At 33.2% G+C, this 21,360-nt stretch overlaps 1 protein-coding gene across 1 annotated transcript; it reads right to left on the bottom strand.

The window, feature by feature from the left end:
- Positions 1 to 8,862: 8,862 nt before the first annotated feature.
- LOTGIDRAFT_63499 (hypothetical protein) lies at positions 8,863 to 18,630 on the bottom strand (the record flags this gene model as incomplete). The annotated part of the gene is made up of 6 exons (XM_009051509.1): positions 8,863 to 8,950; positions 9,367 to 9,575; positions 9,841 to 9,963; positions 10,492 to 10,700; positions 18,033 to 18,143; positions 18,495 to 18,630. Coding segments are annotated over 6 exons (876 nt in total), but the record flags the coding sequence as incomplete, so codon positions are not given.
- Between the last annotated feature and the right edge of the window lie 2,730 nt (positions 18,631 to 21,360).

Raw genomic sequence — 21,360 nt, forward strand, 5'->3', positions numbered from 1 at the left:
TCGAATCCTTATATCCACGAAAATAGGTTACACCACTGTATTATAATGGCTATCTATGGCTATAACATAGGCCTATATAAGCAATAATAATTATAGAAAGTTTACTAATTCTATGGAAGGAGGGCTAATCTACCACGGACTAAGATATCATATCTGTGTTTTTCTGGGCCGATTCGATTAGGTAGGTGCAATTTGGTTTAGATTAGCAGTGGTGCACAAATGCGAAATTCAAATCGGCGATTTGGCAATATGGCTGCCTCTGCTGATAACCAATGAAAGACCGCGATTTTGATTATATTAGCAACTTCCACATGCCGCCATCTTGGAAAAGCCTAATTGAATCGCCTAACCACCTCCTGGGACGATTAGCCAAATCAGATTAGGTAAACTGGCTCACAAATGTACCGATTAGCCTAATCGTCCTGGCTCACAAACGCACAAAATAGCTAATCTACCTAATCGAATCGGCCCGCAAAAACGCCTCTAATATTATATTTTTATGTTAGTGAGTAGCCTAGTTAATACGTCAGGTTTAGTGGTTTAAATATTCTATAATAGTTATAGATCCGGGATATCTATGAATAGTACCGGTACATGTAAATCAACCCGATTAATATCTGATTTGGATGTTATGTTTCCTATTTTTTTCCGCAGGCTGTTAAACTTTTGCCGAGATTCCTCTACATATGATTTGTGGAGTTTTGACCAAACAGAACCAAAACAACTTCATAGGAAGTTGTAATTCATCAGTGAATAAATAAGGCTACTGCCTACAAGCAGAACGTTTGGTTGGATGAATTGAACTACTAAATGAGCCAGAAAAGAGATCCGTGCAGGCCTAATTGAGGCTTGTAGCCCAAGGTGTTAGGGGCAAGAGGGATTGATAATATTTTACAAGGGGTTATTCAAAGCATCACAATGATGCTAATTAATAGATTCGATTTTATAGTTAATAGTAGGGTATTTAATTTGCTATTCTAGATAATGTTTTCACAATTGGAAAGGCTTGGCAATCACTTTTAGTACTAGCTATTGTTACTGGGTCACTGGCTGTACCAGGTTATTGTAACATGGCCACTGGCTGTACAAGATTATTGTTACTGGACTACTGATAGTACCAAGTTATTGTTACTTGACCACTTGCTGTACCACGTTATTGATGCTGGACCACTGACTATATCAGGTAATGGTTCCTTGACCACTGACAGTACCAGGTTATGGCATGGACCACTGACTGTACCAGATTATTGGTGCTGGAACACTGGTAGTACCAGGTTACTGTTACTGGGCCACTGGTTGTACCAGGTTATTGATAGTGGACCACGGTCTGTACGAGGTTTGTGTTACTGGGTCACTGGCTGTACCAGATTTGTGTTACTGGGCCACTGGCTGTGTCAGGTTACTGTTACTGGGCCACTGATTGTACCAGGCCATTGTCACTGGACCACTGACTATACCTAGTTTGTGTTACTGGCTATACCAGGCTATTGGCGGTGAACCCCCTAGTTGAACCATGTTATTGTTTCTGGGTCACCGGCTGTATCAGCTTATTGTTAGAGGACCACTGACTGTACCAGGTTTGTGTTACTGGACCTATGGTTGAACCAAGTTATTGTTTCAGAGCCAATGGTTGTACCAGGTTTTTGTTACTGGACCACTGGCTGCATTAGATTATGGCTACTGGAACATTGGTCGTCATTGGTTCTAGACAACAGGTTAAAATACTTACTAAACCGCAGTTAGTGCAGGTTATTGTTACCGAGCCACTGGCTGTAGACACAATAGTGACTACAGTTTTTATCTGATCTTGATGAAACTTGGTATGCATGTACAGTATATATTGATGAGATCTCGGTCAATTCGAAATTGGTGATAGTTGGGCGACTGGTTTCGGAGTAATTGTCCTTGATTTAGTAAAAACGCGGATTTAGGAAAAAAGCGTCAAATTCGGCTCGCAGGCACGATAGAGACTACAGTTTTTATGCAATCTTGATGAAACTGGATATGCATGTATATATTAATGAGATAACGAGTTAGAAATTGGTAATAATCGGATGAACAGTTTCAGAGTAATTGCCCTTGTGTGTACCGCGATGAGACATTGTTCATGTTTGAATTTGATGGTAATTTGATGAACTGTTTCAGGTTTTGGCCTTGAATTTTAGATGATTTAAAGATTATTTGAAAATTCATTATTAAGCCACTAAAGATTATGTTATCATTTCTGACAGCTGGTAGTGGGCGTATGTTACATTGCCTGGCAAGCTATCTTTATTTGAAACTATGAAGGTATATATATATTGATGAATTCTCAGTCAGGTTCAAAATTTGTAGCAATTGGATGATCGGTGTTGGAGTTAACTTAATAAAAACGCGTCAAATTTGGCTTGTTGGCACGATAAAAGCTAAAGTTTTTACCCGATCTAAATGAAACTGGCTTTAATCTGATGAATGGTTTCAAAGTAAATGCCCATGTGTGTACGTCGATGAGACATTGGTGATGTTTGAATTTGACGATAATTTGATGTAACTGAGGTTTTTCCTTGACTTTTAAGATTATTTCAATCTTTATTGAAGTTCATTATTAAGTCACCAAAGACTTAACTATCATTTCTGACAGCTGATAGTGGGTGTATGTTATCTTGCCTGGCAAGATATCTTTATCATTTTTATACGCCCACATGAAATGGGGGGCGTCTATTGCCGTCACCCATGTCCGTCCGTCCACAATTGTTCTTGAAGCGCGTTCAATTTTTAGCTCGTAAACACCCTAGAAGGCACAATTCTTGACGGATATTGACGAAACTTAGCATGAGTGTTTGTTATCACCCAATGATAAACCCTATTGAAAATCAGAAAAATGGAAAATATATTTAGTTTGAGTTATTGCTCTTGTTCTTGAAAACGCGTTCAATTTTTAGCTTGTAAATCCTCTCGATGGCACAATTCTTGACGAATTTTGAGGAAACATGGTGTGGGTCTTCGTTATCACCTAAGGATGAACCCTGTCGAAAATCGAGAAATATTTAATAGGAGTTATCTCCCCTGTTTTTGCGTTCGAATTTTAGCTCTTAAGCACTTAAAGGCGTGATTCTTGCCGGATTTTGACAAAACGTGATTTTATTATTCAGTAATTGAATATATATATAGAGTTTTCAGAGGTAAAAATTGAACACGTTTTCAAGAACAAGGGTAATGGCTCATACTCAATATTATTCAGTATCGCCTCAAAGAGTTCAAAAGAAGTGTATGACTGAAGGTTGATTATTTCATACTGGTGATTGTTACTGTACTACCAAATATTTTAATTCAAAATCAAAGCTGCCAGTAGGCGTATATTTCCTTACCTGGCAAGCTATCTTACATATTGAAATAATTCTCTGTGGCCCCCTTTACCTAATTTTTCTTAGAAACGCCACTGACTGTATGGAACCCAGTATGTTGTGACTGACGGCCTAACCACATAAATTGAGCTCAGCATAGTTTTTGACATGTTCCTTTAGCAACAGTACGATATTATCTAGATATAAACTACCGTTGCTAAAGAAAAATTGAATTTTTGATTGCCCCACCGTCGATAAATATTTCATCGTTCTTCACATTTGTCTTGAAACATTAAACAAAAACAGGTGTCAAATGTTATTAAGTCTTGAAGTATGTTCAATGTTAACATCCTTCTCAATTTAAATTTCATACGAAGTAAAAAAAAAACGAAGAGGAAAGAAACAAATCGAAAAATCTAGCTTCACTGTTGCTAGTTAAAAGGTAGATAATGCTTACCAATCGTATTCCACTACTCTCTGGACAGAACTTTATGCCCTAAACTTTATTGTATTATTGAGCTCCTTGGAAATGTGCATACCCGCCCCCCCCCCCCCCCCGCATCCCCTCCCCAGTGTTCACAATGACCAAGGTAATACGTCCACCTTGACAATTGCGAAGATGCCCCCCCATCTCGTCAATACCCCAACTGACCACCATAATTCTGCACTGAGATGTAGGAAGTATAAGTCTTAATGTTTAGACACAATTCTAATACATTATAATTCTCGAAACATATAAGACACGATAAAAGTGATTCACAATTTGTTACAGATTCAAAAGATACAAGGTTAAAAACATTTAGCTAAAGGCTCATGACTTCAAGAAACCCACCCAGAACCTTTTCGCCTTTATTCATTATTTTAAGAAATATGTCAGGAAAATTGTTATCTCGTCGGAATGATAGGCAATGGGCATTTTTCAGTCTTCAAACAAATTCAGTAATCACATGAAATAGAAAGGTATAGACACCGTTATGGTAGTTCAGGACATGAAAGATGTTGAAATGAGAGGAAGGCTCACAGATCAAGGGAGGAAACATTAAAAATGGAATTCATTTTTTAGTTCAGACAACCTAAAGGGAGGTAACACAGACATCTGTTTCTATCAATACTGACAATAGTCGACTCTCACTATGGACTCACTCACAGTATGTCAGGAAAATTGTTATTTCATCGGAATAATAGGCAATGGACATTTTTCAGTCTTCGGAACAAATTCAGAAATCACATCAAATTTAAATTCTTAAATTCTCGATCTTAGATGTCTTAGATGTTTCCTCGGATATTCTACAAAATAATTAAAATTGGTTTATTTCGATTTTCTTTATGAATCCTTCACTTTGACCCATATTTCATGAATGCGGCAGAATGCGTCACCTATTTTCGTGTACAATGTTTGATCTATGAAGAAATCGAGAAAAACACGTTGTATGGATACCCAGTGGTAAAATTAATTTCTCTTAGTACTTATCTTTAATATCAATTCATTATAACTAATGACAATTCCTTCAAAGAACCACAATTTTAAAAAAAAACAGTGAGTGACAAAATAAGATACGTAGCGTGATTTATTGCTAAAAGTCACTGAAACAACATAAGAATATGGCCCACTTTGTGTTCCATAGAAATTTTCTGCTGACACGGAATCTGCTAGTTGATCACGTGACTTCATTCGTTGGACTACATTCTAGCACACGACACTTGGAATTCCGATTACCGCTTGGGATTATAAGGGAATTCGGCCGATAAAAAATTGTGACGTTTGGTAATAACTGAAATCCGTCATTTTGTATTTGTCAAAGTATACATTTTACCTTGCTTGAAACTACTGGATTCATTCTACTAGCTGATATTGTAGAGATAACACATGTTTATCTAAACAAGCAAATGCGAAGGTCACGCGAGATCGAACATTATTAATTATTTCCGGAAATGCACGAAAATAGGTTACTTGACTGTATATAAAAATACTTGTACTGGTAATAATAGTGTACAATTCATAACTTTCACACAATTTCCGTCCTAAGATTTGTGTTTTTCATAAAAATAGTTCTTTGATATTTTCATGTTTAAAGTTGAGTTTTGATATAGTAATATTTTCAATATTGAAATTTCTGACCTTTAAATGAGCTCTTTAACTTGTCTAGATCAATCAAGTACAAGTAAAGGGGATATTGAAAGGTATAGACACCGTTTTGGTAGTTCATGACATGAAAGATGTTGAAATGAGAGGAAGGCTCACAGATCAAGGGAAGAAACATTAGAGATGGAATTGATTTTTTGTTTAGACAACCTAAAGGGTGGTAACACAGACATCTGTTTCTATCAATAGTCGACTCTCACTATGGACTCTTCTTTATCTCTCCCTTTTGGGGTTTTTGCATGCCTATTTATGGATAATTTTTGTTCTAGATTTGGAATTTGATTTCTGAAATTGCATTATCTTTAAAATTTTCATGGTCATCATATAATGAATTTTTTTAGGAGACATTGAGGATTGGTCAGGCTTTCATTCGACATATTTGAAAGCTTTCAACAAGATTTCTGGAAAAAGTTGTAGAAGGTTGAATTTTGTGTTTTAACATGGGAAGAGATGTCAAATGAATTAGTGGAGTGAGTCCATATATGAGTTTCACCCATCGTTTCAATGTATCTACTTCCGATTGATTTGGCAGTAAATATATATCGGTCAATATTATGGTCAGCTATGATTACCTGTCGAGTAAAATCCAAAGTGAAAAAAGCATGGTTAATGACTTATAACTAGTTATATTGGTGATTTAAACATATATAAGTAATGAAAATAGCAACACAGTAATTTTACAGCATCATTTTCTTTACAAAATAGATAACATTCTGCCCTGAAACCCACCAACTGGCAGTAGATACATTAAAACGATGGTTTTTTTAGTATTTTTATTGAACAATAGTTAGATTAGTATGAAGAGGAACAGGTCTTATGTGAAGGGAAGATAGTCAATGAAATGATTCATATAAGGTTGGGATTATGTTTCATTACGATAAATGGTAGAAAATTGTCTGAAGATGGTCGTGACAAGCGTTAGCCACAGATGGTAACCCCCAATATGAGACGTCTAGATTTTGTTTTCGCCTGATATGATCTGTCCACAAATTACATTTATCAATTCTCAAGGTATTGGCGATTCATGGTAAATGATTTTGTCATTAACAAGGGATGAACCCAATGGGAAATAGTCGTACACGAATAACAGAACAGGGGTTACAGCAATATAGTCCTCATTACAATAATTAAAATATTCCAGTTTCCCAACAACAGTGGAATGTATTGGAATCGTCTTTCAGCACTTTTACCAATCGTGACAAATAACAGGAATGTTTAAATTGACTTATTACCCATGTATCATATATTTGAATATTAGCACTAAAGTTGGCACGATTCTACGACTGATTTTAACAAAACTGTGTGGAATTGTTTGTTGTCAATGATGGGCGAACTATTATTAGATGGATTCGGAAACAATAAAAATATTCAACGGTAGTCATTCACCTTATTCGTCATAACACATTGGCTTTCATACTTTCTTACTATATACCATGTCAGCGTATCATTTAAAGTAAAAATTTGTAATATTTTCGGATGTGAGACAATTTGTGACTAGAAAGACTATCTTGAATATTCCATTCTTGTTGGAATTGCGCCTTAAGATAAGAAATGTATTCAGCTTCATACGAACAGATCTTGTTACAGCCTATAAGCATTCAGAGTTTTCCCTACAGTATCACAGTGTGACCACAGAAAACTAATACGGTCCCAAGCAAAGTTTACAGTTCTCGGTAACTATGATCATCCATGTACAACGACATGATGGCGACATCCACAGAAATAAAAATATGTTTTATAACTCGTCATGGTTTTCAAAAGCAACAATTATCACAATTATTTCTCTTGTTAAATAAGATTAAATTGTCAAACACACTATTTTGTCAAGATCGTTAAACACATTCACTTCTATGTTATCAAAAAATAAATTAAACAGTTGAAAGGCTTGACATTGTAAACATCAATACTATTTTATTAGACTTATATTGCTTACTTTGCTTCTCCAAAATAATAATTCAAGAATATAATCCAGAGCTCATGTATCCAGAAGAATGTTCATATGGATGTTCATTAAATTTTTGAAGGCACGGTTCAGATTCTTGTGTAGAAAGCGTTGTAAGAACAGCATCATTGTAGCTGTCACTGTCATTTATTTCGTTGTTGTAAATAGGATTTGGTCGAATTTCTAGATAATTCTGAAAAATAAAAAAATATAGTGATTTGGATAAGAGGATACATTCATTACAAACTGATATAAAAGAGGCCTAAACAATATTTCTAATGGTGGCTTTGCGGTCCGAAATCATGAGTGTTAAAGTAGAGTTATGCCTTCTAACAAGATATCTTGTAGCAATGTAACATAAGCCCATGACATAAAGAACATCGATAAAACTGGCGTTCAGAAGACAGATACATGTGAATGTTAATCCTTTGGTAAAGTTTTGTATAAATTAAGGATTAGATTAGACGACGTAGTTTACTAATAACGAAATAAGAAGGTAAAATAGAACTTCTCATGAAATCAATATGGGAGGCAAGAGACTGATTTCTGAAAAAAAAAATACCTTTAATTTGATTTTTTTGTGTGATTTTTTTCTTCAAATGATATGAGAGAACTTTGTTCATTTAAATACAATGGCCCGAGACAAACATATTGAGCAGATTATTTTCACACTTTCCAGCTTTCAAGGACTAACGCATAAAAAGCAACCGGATATTACTGCTCTTGAAATGAAAAGATATTGACTTTTATCGTGTTGCTATCTGCTAGATATAATTGGACATGATATTTTCGTATGCCATAATTTAGTTACTGACAAAATGAAACCATATACAGAGAATCACAGTATTGTTAAAATGAATTTCAACCAAATGGCGCTACAAAGTAACAAAAAAATACTAAATAATGTTATATATTATATAGTTATAGTTATATGGTTGGATAGATAGTTCAGCAAAATCCCCCAGTTATACATTTTCTGGTTGAATGTACATTGAGTGACTGAAATTATTTGCTATGCATGGTATGTGAAAACTAGTAGGCACCACAATTTCTAGGTAGATAAAAACTTTTTTTTAACCAATCAATAGCCGAGTTTTATCCAGAGTGGCGATGAACCACCAAAATAAATATCAGAATCTGCATATAAATCAGAATTGGTATAAAAAACAGAAAATATAAGATAGTAAGAATAAGCTTAAAATGGCTGTGTGGAGTGGCTTAAATTATTTTAGATTTTTTAAAATCATTTTGTTTGTAGATAATGTACTAATATTGGGTGAACTTTTTGTTTATATATTACGAACAAGCTATGATCTATAGTTCAAATATTTGATTTGAACTCCACAGCAACTTTAATTGAATACAATATGAAATTTAAACTAAAAAAAGTAAATACACATACAAACAACATTTAAACAAAATAAGTAGCGACATACTAGCTTTACAGCTCCCAATAATAAATTTTCCATCAATTCACATAATTTTAAAAATGTTGGTCTTTTTCTCGGATCTTCATTCCAACAACCTCGCATTATGTCATATCTGAAATGAAATAATAATACAGTGCTACATCCCAGCGTTCCCACGATCAAAAACGTGCCAAAGATAACTCTTTGGTGGTGTTGAGCTGCCAATTGTGTGTATATGTAACACATTCTGAAAGTACTCTAGGGTGGTGGACGGTCAACGTTGTGCTGTGGTTGGTTGTACATGAATCAGCGATCACTCTTAGCTAGTGTTGAGAATAGGTTTTGCCAATAACCCATTTTCACCTTGAAGTCCTCGGAAGTGTATGTATTCAGATCGAGAGAAGAATGGCGCTGCTAAGGTAATTTCTTCGGTCTTTTAGTTATAAAGGCAACTACATAGGGTTTCCACATATCTAGTCATGAGTAATACGACCTATTCATCCAATATCACAAGTTTGATGTCATCCAGTACCTTCACCGTTTACTTACAAATCTTTTGGACAATTAGGTGGTCTAGGCATTCTATATCCCGACCGATGGAGATCGGCCATATTTTCAGCAGGAATTCCAGGGTATGGTGAGGCACCAAGTGTAGTTATTTCCCATAACAGCATACCATACGACCACACGTCACCTTTACTACTGAACTGACCCCACAACAAGGCTTCTGGGCTCAACCATTTAAATGGAAGTCGACCCTATAAAGAAACCAACCCAGTTACTCTTTTCACTATTCAAAATGATCTCCAGGGCCTTTAATAAATCCCCAAATGATATTATAAAATATAAGTTGAAATGCTTTTAATGAGAAGATAGCATTCGGTTATGGTACGGCAACCTCGCATGCAATATTGAAACGGGTAAAAAACAAAAGGCAAAAATTCCGAAATCCGGGATCAAACAGCTAATTTCAAGGTGACCGAACAATCGTCGAAACGCCAGGGTAACATTTACAACATTTACCTTAGTTTCTTTTAAATAGTAACCATTTTCATAGACATCTCGTGATAAACCAAAATCTGATATTTTAGCTACTGGACCCGTTGCTAACAAAACATTTCTGGCTGCTAAATCGCGATGTATACACTAAAATATACACAATATATATCTTAACTAAATTATAACGATGGTGTCGAGATTCTCTTTGTAGTTAAAGTACGGTGGCTCACATACGAAATTTTCCACTTTTTATTTTGAATTAAAAACTTTTTTTTTACTTGGTGAAAATTAATTTTGAATTAAAATAATTGAAGAATTTTAAATTAAAAAACATTTTTTACAAGATTCGTTGAATTAAAGTCTTAAATTAAAAATGTCAGGAATTATCACCCAACTTTCACCTAGGTGAAAATAATTATCACCAAGGTGAAAATTACAGTTTTTAATTCAAAATTACAGGAAATGTCACCTAATTTTCACCTAGGTGAAAATAATTATCACCTAGGTGAAAATTAAAGTTTTTAATTCAAAATTAATTATCACTTAGGTGAAAATTAATGTTTTTAATTCAAAATTAAAAGTGAAATAATTTATGTCGTATGAGTGCCACCGTATTAAAGAGCCCCACAAGTGTAGTAGATTTATATCAGACCAAAGGTTTTTCTAATATATTACCTTCAGACTCTCCATATGACTCATTCCCTTAGCAACCTGCCAAGCAAACGACATTAATTCTCCATCTTCTGTGATTTGTTTCGTTTCTTCTTCAGAAATATTTCCATCAGCAGAAACACTGACGTAATTATGACTATTTGAGCATTTTTCTTTTAGATAGGTCAATAGGTCTCCTAACTCGGCCAATTCCATTATTATCATGCTTTGACCTGCAATAAATAAACTATTGTAAGAATATGTATTTCCCACAACTCATATAGGTTGAATGATTTAATACAAATATAACAAAAAATCCAATAGCAGATCACTTTGACGTGCTACATTCAAGGCTCTTTTTCATTTCCCGATCTGCAACACCATACAGAAACTCGAAGTATTATAGGCCTTCAGATAGAAACGAAATCGTTATTTAAATCAATCGTTCAAAAAGATTTTCCTACACAAATTGACACAATTTGTGAAGGAAGATAATTGTCGTAAAAATTTTGAAATAAATATATTATCTGAAAGAAAAGCAAAATCATATTTTAAAAAAAATTTAAAAATCAGCAACAAATTTTAATCTCAGCAACATTTTGAACAAATCTTTTAAAATCTATATCAGCGCCCTATATAAATTGATTGATTCTATCATCACATCCTTCTGAATATCACTAAGCTAATAAAGGAATTCGGTCATCAGTAAAAAGTATCTGTTTGAATTAATCAAATATTACTCCCGGCTCTGCAATATCCAATTTAATATTATAAATAATTGTCGAAAATATAGTTGTCAATAAATAAAGAAGCTAGGAAAATAGTGTCAATTTGGAATTATAAATATTAGAAATATAAAAATATAGATAATATAATAACAAAAAAATAATATAAAATTTGGGGAGCTCTACACTAAAGGGACAGATTCGCCATTTTCGGGTGTATTTGTGGGTCTTGAATATAAGTCAATAGTCTTCAGAAATACTAGGAATACTTCTTGTATTAAAGCTGAGTTGTAATATAGGATAGTCCAAATATATCAAACTGTGGTAAAACATATTGATTGTTAACATCGTGCGCAGTTGTACGAATTATAAATGAGTCCAGGCATGTAAAAAATCGAGGTTTAAATTATCAGTAGGCCTATTACTTGGAATTTCATACAAAACAAGTAAAAATGGTAACTCGAGAAAGCGCAGATATGTCAAATTGCAGTATTGTAGTAAGGTCGACTAATTGAAAATGCACATCCGAAGGCAATTATCGATGCAAATTACCAATCGTGTGGAATTGTGAAAAAATTGCCAGGCGTCGATCTGGTAATAAAGAACAACTTTACATACAACAGTCTGTGAGTTACTTCGTTGCAATGCTACTAAATTAGTTCAAACTTATGGAAAATATATATAATCAAAAGTTGATAATGTTTTAATAACCGAAAGCAAAAAAAAAGAGATTTATAAAGAATGTGAGCGCTCTGAAGCTCTCCGCAAACTTAGGTGCCATAGAATCAGATCAACAGAAACTCGATTGTTTACGTAAAGAGTTCTTTAATAATGATGGTACTTTCAAAGACCATATTACCAATTATGTACATTTCACTGACCAACTGAAGAGAAGAGAGTTTGTTAACACTAAATGAAAGAGGATGGACGAAGTTGGAAGACGTGGAATTATTTATTTGATGTTAGTATAATATCATGTTTGTCAGTTTTTACTTCTAGATTCTTTTAGTTGTAGAGTAAACCAACGTAATTACAACTATATAGTATATTGTCTCATCAAAGTACTGTTAAAGTGAATGAATATATCCTTTTAATTCCTAACTAAAAATTATTTTTGTTTTGTAAACCTGTCCTTTAAAAGCAATTATTATTTTAATTAGAAGTGCTCTTTACACTTACATAGGTTTTGTCTCCTTTTGATAGAAGTAAACTTGGAAATGTTAGTCTAGCCTGATGTCCTCCCGGCAACGACTTTTCTTCGATGAATTTATTGTCACCAGACATTCAATAGACGATGTTTCCCAATAAAACAATTACTTATACTATTTCATTCTTTTTTATTGAAAGTGATAAGAAGTGTTTGAACAGCTGGAAGTTTCCCAGGCTAGATGAAATGCTACTACGACAGAAATCATAACAAACAATGTATTTAATTAAGAAGATATAATTTCTCATATCAAAGAACTTGCTAAAAGTAACACAAATACATCAAAACCATTCCATGCGACTTATGATGTATTTGATCGTATTGTTGAGAGTAGCATCTACTCATTACGACATACTGTTTCATATAAAATTAAACCAACCATTTACTTTCTATGTTATAAATTTCCAAGATATTATCAATATACACAAACATACATAGGTTTCACGCAATTCATGGTGTAAAACATTAATACTTTCTCGAGTCCACCATATAAAAGGTCAATAATTAAATCACGATTCCGTTTACACGGTATCACGAAATTTGATTGGATAACAGCGGTCACGTGAATTCGGTTTATATCTGTGTAAACGGAATGTAAATATAAGCTGCACCCCTTAACGGACTATTTTTATCATTGAGTTTGATTGACGTGGCCACGACACAGCGTCGATGTCTTTCCTTCGAACGTCACCAGAGCCGAATCTACACTTCACTGAATGATTACGTTATTTTCCAAATTCCCTCGAATGTGCATATTCTTAATATCAACAAAATCGTGAATTTTGAACTTATTTCGAGCCTTGGCTTTCAATAATTGAACATTAAATGTGGCCTCTCCGTCAACTTTCAAGCAGTAGGCCTAGACAGTAGACTATAAAAGGTGACTTACTTATTGCTGATTGGCTGTTCTCTACGACGTCTCTATTGTTAGTATCAGTTCATTATTGTTGTGTTAAAATTTTTGGTATTTATGCGCCACTTTTGTGCCCTAGTTTGTTGCTATTTTAGATAAATATTTAAACACGTATTCGAGTTGATTTAATTATAAGGAATGACTTGAACCGCGTAGCGGTTTATACATAAGTGTACACAGGTTTTTTCTGTTTATACATCGATAAACTGAAAAAATGTTCAGGTCATTCCTTAATTAATTTCCAATTAGATAATCAATCAAAATCAAGATAATATGATCAAAAGTGCATACCAAATAGCAAAAAGATAAAATGAAAATAAGAAGTCACTAAAGTATATGTCTACAAGCCAAGAAATAACTCAAAAACCGTTACAATAAACAATATGGTCAATTTCGGAAATACGTCTGCGTTACTATGTGGGCGTTTAAAAAGGTGAGATCATCGAAGTACGTATCTGTATTCTACGTAGTAGAGTTGTTTCCTGATAGAGATATTGTCAAACAAAATCAGGAAAATTGTGGTGTAACTTGTCTCTGGGGCATTATTGAATAGAAATCTTAGCATTGTAGGCTAATTCTTTTCCAGAATCATTCCGGTCTAATCTTATCTTAGACAGTGACAATTAAAACCATCGAAAGAATCGGTATTTGAATCTAAAACATTTCTATTTTATTTTAATTTTGTTTAAATCGGATGTTTAGCTTCTAACATTGTGTTGCATGCCAACTTTGAGCAATGATTGTTTTTATCATTTAAGACCAATCACAGAAAACTGTGATGTTTCGTCAAGATGATTGACGACAGTGTGTGCAGATCAGAGATTTGAATTTGACAATAATCTAAGAACCAGTTTATCTAAATAATATTGTAAAGAAGCTTTCTAAATTTTGTATGTGTATCGAGGACAATGATAGCATCAATTTAGGCCATTGCAGTTTTCAACCAGACGTCTGTGGTTCCAGCAATTTTACTTAAACTATGAGTGTTTTATGACATCACCCCACAAAGGTCTTAAGAGACGCAAATTTCGCTAGGGTGACGTCATAAATCACCCCCAATTGTACCCCCACTTTATTTTCAACAATGCACAAAATCAATTCATTTTTTCTGAAACTTTCTCGAGAGAACCCTTTAAGACGCTTTATGAAAGGCTTGCGACTATGACACCACCACAGATTAGCCAAAATTTGAATTCAGTTTGAGCAGTTGTCCCCCCATTGAATCAGTCTGCCCCCTATTTGTACCCCCAGTCACGGAAGGCTGACGCAGCCACTGATTGAAAATTGGTACAAATTGATGCTATCAGTGTCCCCGGTACGCATACAACAATTTATTAAATTCTCTTTACAGTCCTACAGAAAATAGTAGGTAAATACCAATGTCTTTACAAACTCTCCATTTAAAACTCTATTTAATTTGATTAAGTGCAAAACTCTAGATGCTATATATAATCATCATTAAATTGGAACAAAAGGCTTATCTACAAGATGATGACACCATAACCATTTTGTGGAAGATAGATTTGCAATAATAATGTCTTAATACTGACACATTATACTGAACATAATATACAATTAAAGTCTTCATCCCATAAACTTTCACACATTAACTAAAAATAACTATCTTTATTGGATTAAGATAGATTTGAACCTTCAGACAACAAGTACTATATTGACTTATCTTATGACACGTTATCATTAATTCCGACCTTTCCATTCATTATCATTAAGTATGGCTTTATATAAGTTTTAAATTACGATTATCCAGAAATTTGGTAATACATAATGTTCCAGCGTCAAATTAACATGAAACAAAAGTTACTGAAAACCAAATTGTTTTCGCATTTCGTCCGACAAAGAGGATAGATTCATTAAGCTGACTATTTTAGCCACCTATCAGAGATAACCATTTTTGGTCATATTCTTAAAAATTGTGTTGGCCATAGAGCCAAACCTTGTGCTGTTAAAGGTCTACTTTACTAACGTAAATACGCATCAACAATAAATGTTGACTTGAACGTACTTGGTGACTTCCATGAAGTACAATAGAACAAGAAGCAATAATGTACACGTTACAATGTTAATTTAGTTCAGGTTAGACTGATTTTCCATTGCGTTGTTAAGACATTTTTTATCTCATGAAAGCTTTTCCTCGCAATAAAAAAATATATAGCCTACTGAAATTATCATGTCTAGTGATTTGATATTGGCACCGTAATCTCTTGTTCAACCCAAACTGAGGAGAAAACTTGTTGTAATTATATAGAGCTTTGTAAGAAAAATATTGGTCGTCGATTATAATTTGTTCATTAATGAAAGGGTTATGTAACCTTATCAATGATTTTTTTGTAAGAAATATGGTTATATTTAGTATCAAAGATACTATCTGGTATTAAAGTAAGGAGATACAGTACTGCAGTATTCGGTATCAATGTGAACAGATTCAGTACTGTAGTATTTAGTATTAATATTAAGAGATACAGTACTGGAATATTTAGTATCAATGTTAAGAGATATAGTATTGTAATATCCAGTATCAATATTAAGAGATATACAAATCAAAGTTAGGAGATAAAGTATTGCATTATCTAGTATCAATGTTAAGAGATATAGTATTGTAATATCTAGTATCAATGTTAAGAGATATAGTACAGTTGTATCGGGTATCAATGTTAAGAGATATAGTATTGTAATATCTGGTATCAATGTTAAGAGATAAAGTATTGTAATATCTGGTATCAATGTTAAGAGATATAGTATTGTAATATCTAGTATCAATGTGAAGAGATATAGTATTGCAATATCTAGCATCAATGTCTAATAGATATAGTATTGTAATATCTGGTATCAATGTTAAGAGATATAGTATTGTAATATCTAGAATCAATGTAAAGAGATATAGTATTGAAATATCTAGCATCAATGTTAAGAGATAAAGTACTATAATATCTAGTATCAATGTTAAGAGATATAGTACAGTTGTATCTGGTATCAATGTTAAGAGATAAAGTACTATAATATCTAGTATCAATGTTAAGAGATATAGTACAGTTGTATCTGGTATCAATGTTAAGAGATATAGTATTGAAATATCTAGTATCAATATTAAGAGACACAGAATTGTAGTATGTAGTATCAATATGAAGAGATACAGTATTCTAGTATCAAGGTGAAGAAATATAGTATTGAAATATCTAGTATCAATATGAAGAGATACAGTATTCTAGTATCAATGTGAAGAGATATAGTACAGTTGTATCTGGTATCAATGTTAAGAGATATAGTATTGAAATATCTAGTATCAATATTAAGAGACACAGAATTGTAGTATCTAGTATCAATATGAAGAGATACAGTATTCTAGTATCAAGGTGAAGAAATATAGTATTGAAATATCTAGTATCAATATGAAGAGATATAATATTGAAATATCTAGTATTAATATTAAGAGATATAGTGTTGTAATATCTAATAACTCCTTTGTTTGGTGTTTATAATGTCTATTTTCTTGCGATATTTTACGATGAAATGTATCGTAAACATATTTTTTCTGTACAGATCTTAATATTTAATGTTGTTGAATATTGATTCAGTTATTTTGATTCGATCGACTCGGTTTTAGTTTATTCATACCTATGAAGTTAGGATGTGTATGCTTTTAGGAGCAGACTAAGTTATCAATTCAACTAACATTTCAAAAATACTTGTGGTAATCTAATACTATTGTCTTGACAGATATTGATGTGAGGTACTCAGACAGTCTTAAACTGAGATAGTATCTTATTCTCTAGATAACCGCAATTAAAATTGATACACAGCTGATATAAGCCCTCGTAACCAGGAAGTTAAATTGTGAAGTACCTCTTATTACAGGAAACGAATTTTAGGAACGACAAATTTATATTATAAACTGCTTCTTACAAAAATAACATACATATTATTATAATTAGAATATACAATGGGTGTCGTTGGATGGTAAGAATTCATACCAATTCAGTAACCGGCATCGCCAAAATTCCTGAAATTGGAACCTGAGGTTCAAAAACGCCAACCTGTTGGCTACTACTACTTGGTGCGGTTGTTCGGTTTGGATTTTACAGAGTCCCCCACCCCCCGCCTAAAATAGATCTGAAGTGTTTCAGAACAGGTATTTATTCAGGGTTCTGTGTGGCCTCAGTGTGCATGTACTACCGTCAGCTTTTGTCGATTTGCTACCTAAAGAATGAAGACTGTGGAATAGGCAGATGTAGGTCAGAAAGAGTGAGAGAGAAACTTGTTCTGCAACACTTCAGTATTTGTCTATGTCTACTTTAGTTAATGCTGTTAGGGATCGGACTCTAATTTCGAAACACCCTGTATACCAACCAAACATCTGAACCCCATCCATACAAGTTATGGATACAAGTTGTGGATACAATCTGATACGAACCTTTTCCTATATAATAAAAAAGCATCGAGAGGAACTTAATGACAAATTGATCTAAAAACAACCTAAAAGAGATCGTTTCTGATTTCAAATTTATTAGGTAACTCAACTCGATGAATGTGGGAAAGCTATTGTCAATTTCCTATTTCTTCCTATCTTTGTTAATTAAAATGCAAGAAGTATCATGGAAATGAATAAAAGGTTTCTTGCCACCATGAACAATTATATGAAAGAACGAGTAAAATTCCATTGACTTGGAATAAATAGAAAGAGTACTTTAAAGATTTTGATTACCTCTAAATTTACAGAAACCATACAAACTTATGATATTTGCATGAGAACCAATCAATTTCATTTGCTCAAGTTCCTGTTTTAAAGAATTTATTTCATCACCAGAAGCTGTATCTGGAAAGAAACCCAATAGATAATTAGTTAATTGATTTCATTTATCCATACAATTACGATTTATTAATGAATACAAATTAGTAACAATAGCGAATTTAAACAGATATACAATGATACACTACGGTATTGCAATAGCATCGAATGTAAATATGATTTTACTATACAACTATTGAACTCACGAGCAAAGGTTAAACAAAAACACATGAAATGATATGAATGGAGTTTTACGTCCTTCTTTAAACAAAAACAAAGGTATAGATATCACATATTGTTCTATTGCTGTGAAAGGGTGCAACTATAAGGTCTGGTACAGTGATCTGAGTTTGGAATGGAATTGGATAAGATATTTACCTTTTATTCTTTTAACAGCAACTTTGAATGTTTTATTATCAAAACTAGTCCCACCATACGCATATGCCTCATTTACCACCCCGAAAGCACCTTTACCCAAGGCTCGACCTATCTTTAACTTTTTAATAGGAATGTCTCTTGCCGAATACTTTCCATCTCGACCTATAGCAAAACCATCTAACCAATCTGACGACGATAGAGTAATCTTCTCGCTTCCCACATCCTTAAATAAGAAAATACATAGATACATACAATTGTATATAGCTAATTGACCCGTCCACTCTTAGATACTACTACATGTATTCCTAAACTTACTTAATAATACGCTGATGATTGTTTAAATCTATCTCAACATAATTTGATTCTACCCCTATTCACCAGTGGCGGAGCCAGGTTTACCCCCATACCCCCCTTTAGCTCCGCCACTGCTATTCACAATAAAGCTTTTATCGGAACTTTGTGTTCTACCAGGAGATAAGGGGAAAAGGGCCACAAGGTCAAGGACCCAAACCGCAGAATTCTCTTTGAAGGAGTCCACTTCTAGTAACTTTTATTCTCGATTTTGCAATCCTTTGGACGAGATTTTGATTAACGGAATTGTCTTGCTTGTGTGGATTTTTATTATCTGACAACCAGTAAATTATATTGGATTGATATGTTTAAGATATCAATGGTTAGATATGTAGTAATTAACCTAGTCCAATACCTTAAATGCGTTTCTTCTACTAAATCTATGATTACCATATCGTCTTATATAAAAGGCCACAACCATTATCAATATCACTGTACAGAAAGAACTTGCTGCACCAATAATAACGGGACCTGTAGATAAGTATTAAAATTACTTCTATCTGCCAATTACTTTTTCTGAGAGTGAAGATGGTGGTACAGATCAATCGTGTATGGGACAATATGAAGAATAGATATTATCTTCTCTCAATTCAGGAATTTTTAAATTTACAGAACATTTTTGTTATTATCAGCTAGCAGAATTGAAATCTTAATTGAAGTACAATTTGTTATATGGAAAGATGTAGACATGCGGGGGGTATTAAAATACAATGAAGATGGACTGTTATTATTCAAAACTAAATTCACAGTAATTGAAGAAAATTATGTCTGAAATATCATTTTTAGGGAAATAATTAAATTACATTTCTCCCTTTGGGATTATAGAAAGATACCTTTCAATACTTTAATTTGATGAATGTGGACAAACTTGATTTCCTTCCTCGATCTTTGGCAGTTTTCGTCAATGTAATAAATATACAGACCCTGAGGTACAACTACAGCAGTGTACTATACGAGACTGCTCGGAATCATTTATGGATAGGTTTCAGGGATCAGATATAAATAATGAAATATTATTTACCATCGAAATGTAGATCTTCATTTATTAAAGGTGTCTGTTTGAATGTTGAAATTGGTAAGGCTGTTGAATCTGAAAATAAATGATTATATTACATACGGATAAAAAATATGCAAAATGACCCTTCATCTTACAACAGCCTTATTTCACAGAATAGGATATGAAAATTTGGAAGATTTCTCTTAGTTTAATTGGAATGTCAATCGGTTACATATATGTTGAAATATTTAATCGTATAATAGTCGTTAGATTGTCATTCATTTCTTAACTTTTTTTTTGTAAAGAGCGCAAGAACTAGCGAATATTACTACAATTTTATAAAACTCTTTAGATAAATTAGGAGGACTTCGTGCCTTTATTCTAATCAATAAAAACCTTTTAGTTTCCGACCACTTATATCGGCTGTGTGAAGTTATTCGGAACAAAGAAAGTATAGAAGTTTGTTAATCAAAAACATTTTATGGATAAAATATGTTTGAATGACATTATTAATTAATGATATGAAGAAAGAAATATTCAAATCACTGGACTGATGAAACCATAATTTCCCTCGAGAATCACCCTTATTCTTTCCGTATTAGTAAAATTTAAATTAATTTCCAACGGATATGACATCAGTACGTTACAAGAACTCCTAGTAAACTTCTTGTTCTAGATATATATTAATCAAAATTCGTCTCAACCACTTAATTGGGTGAGAAAGGTTATAAAAGTACGAAAATACAGGCCGAGGAGAACAATTAAGTAACATCGATTGTTAGTTAGGGTATGATCTGTTGGAAATCAATTTATACCATAGCAAAATCATTCTCCTTGTAAACATGGTAGTAAGCAATAGTTTCCAACACTGAAAACACTTTTCATCTAATGATTTTTTAAAAAATATCACTGATACAGACGCTAAATTTCTGGGCGTGTACAAATCATGTAACACAGCTACAGGCAACGGGGAGGTCAAAAAGCAATTGTCAGTTTTGGCGTTCCATATATGGCTTTCGACCTTACATGTGAAATGTTACGTTCGCTGGAATATAACCACAAACTGAGTATTGACCCTATAAAACATTTAAAGGGATATATTGAACAATAATGCAATTAAACGAAATAATATATAACTTTCGACAATTTGTCATGCTGAGATTAGAAAATTTAATCTTGGTAACAAGGAATGTCATCTTGTCTTGGAGAATATTATAGAATCATTACTCAGTTTGCCAAGACTCAATAATTCATGTTTTTCTTCAACAAATATTTAACGCACAATGGAAATTAAAATGAGAACAGATTTATCAATTTGTTTGGTCGTTGATATCAGAAAGAATTATGTAGCTCGAGATACACTATAAACACACAAAATTACTTGGTATGTGACAGAATGTGAGCTGAAAACATTATTTCCTATAATTATCCTGAGATGAATCAGATGATTTGAATTTGAATTGGTAGCTTTCACGTCTATCAATTTGGATGTAACGACAACATCTACAAATTTGTCAC

The sequence above is a fragment of the Lottia gigantea genome, assembly GCF_000327385.1.
Source record: "Lottia gigantea unplaced genomic scaffold LOTGIsca_17, whole genome shotgun sequence".
NCBI lineage: Eukaryota > Metazoa > Mollusca > Gastropoda > Lottiidae > Lottia > Lottia gigantea.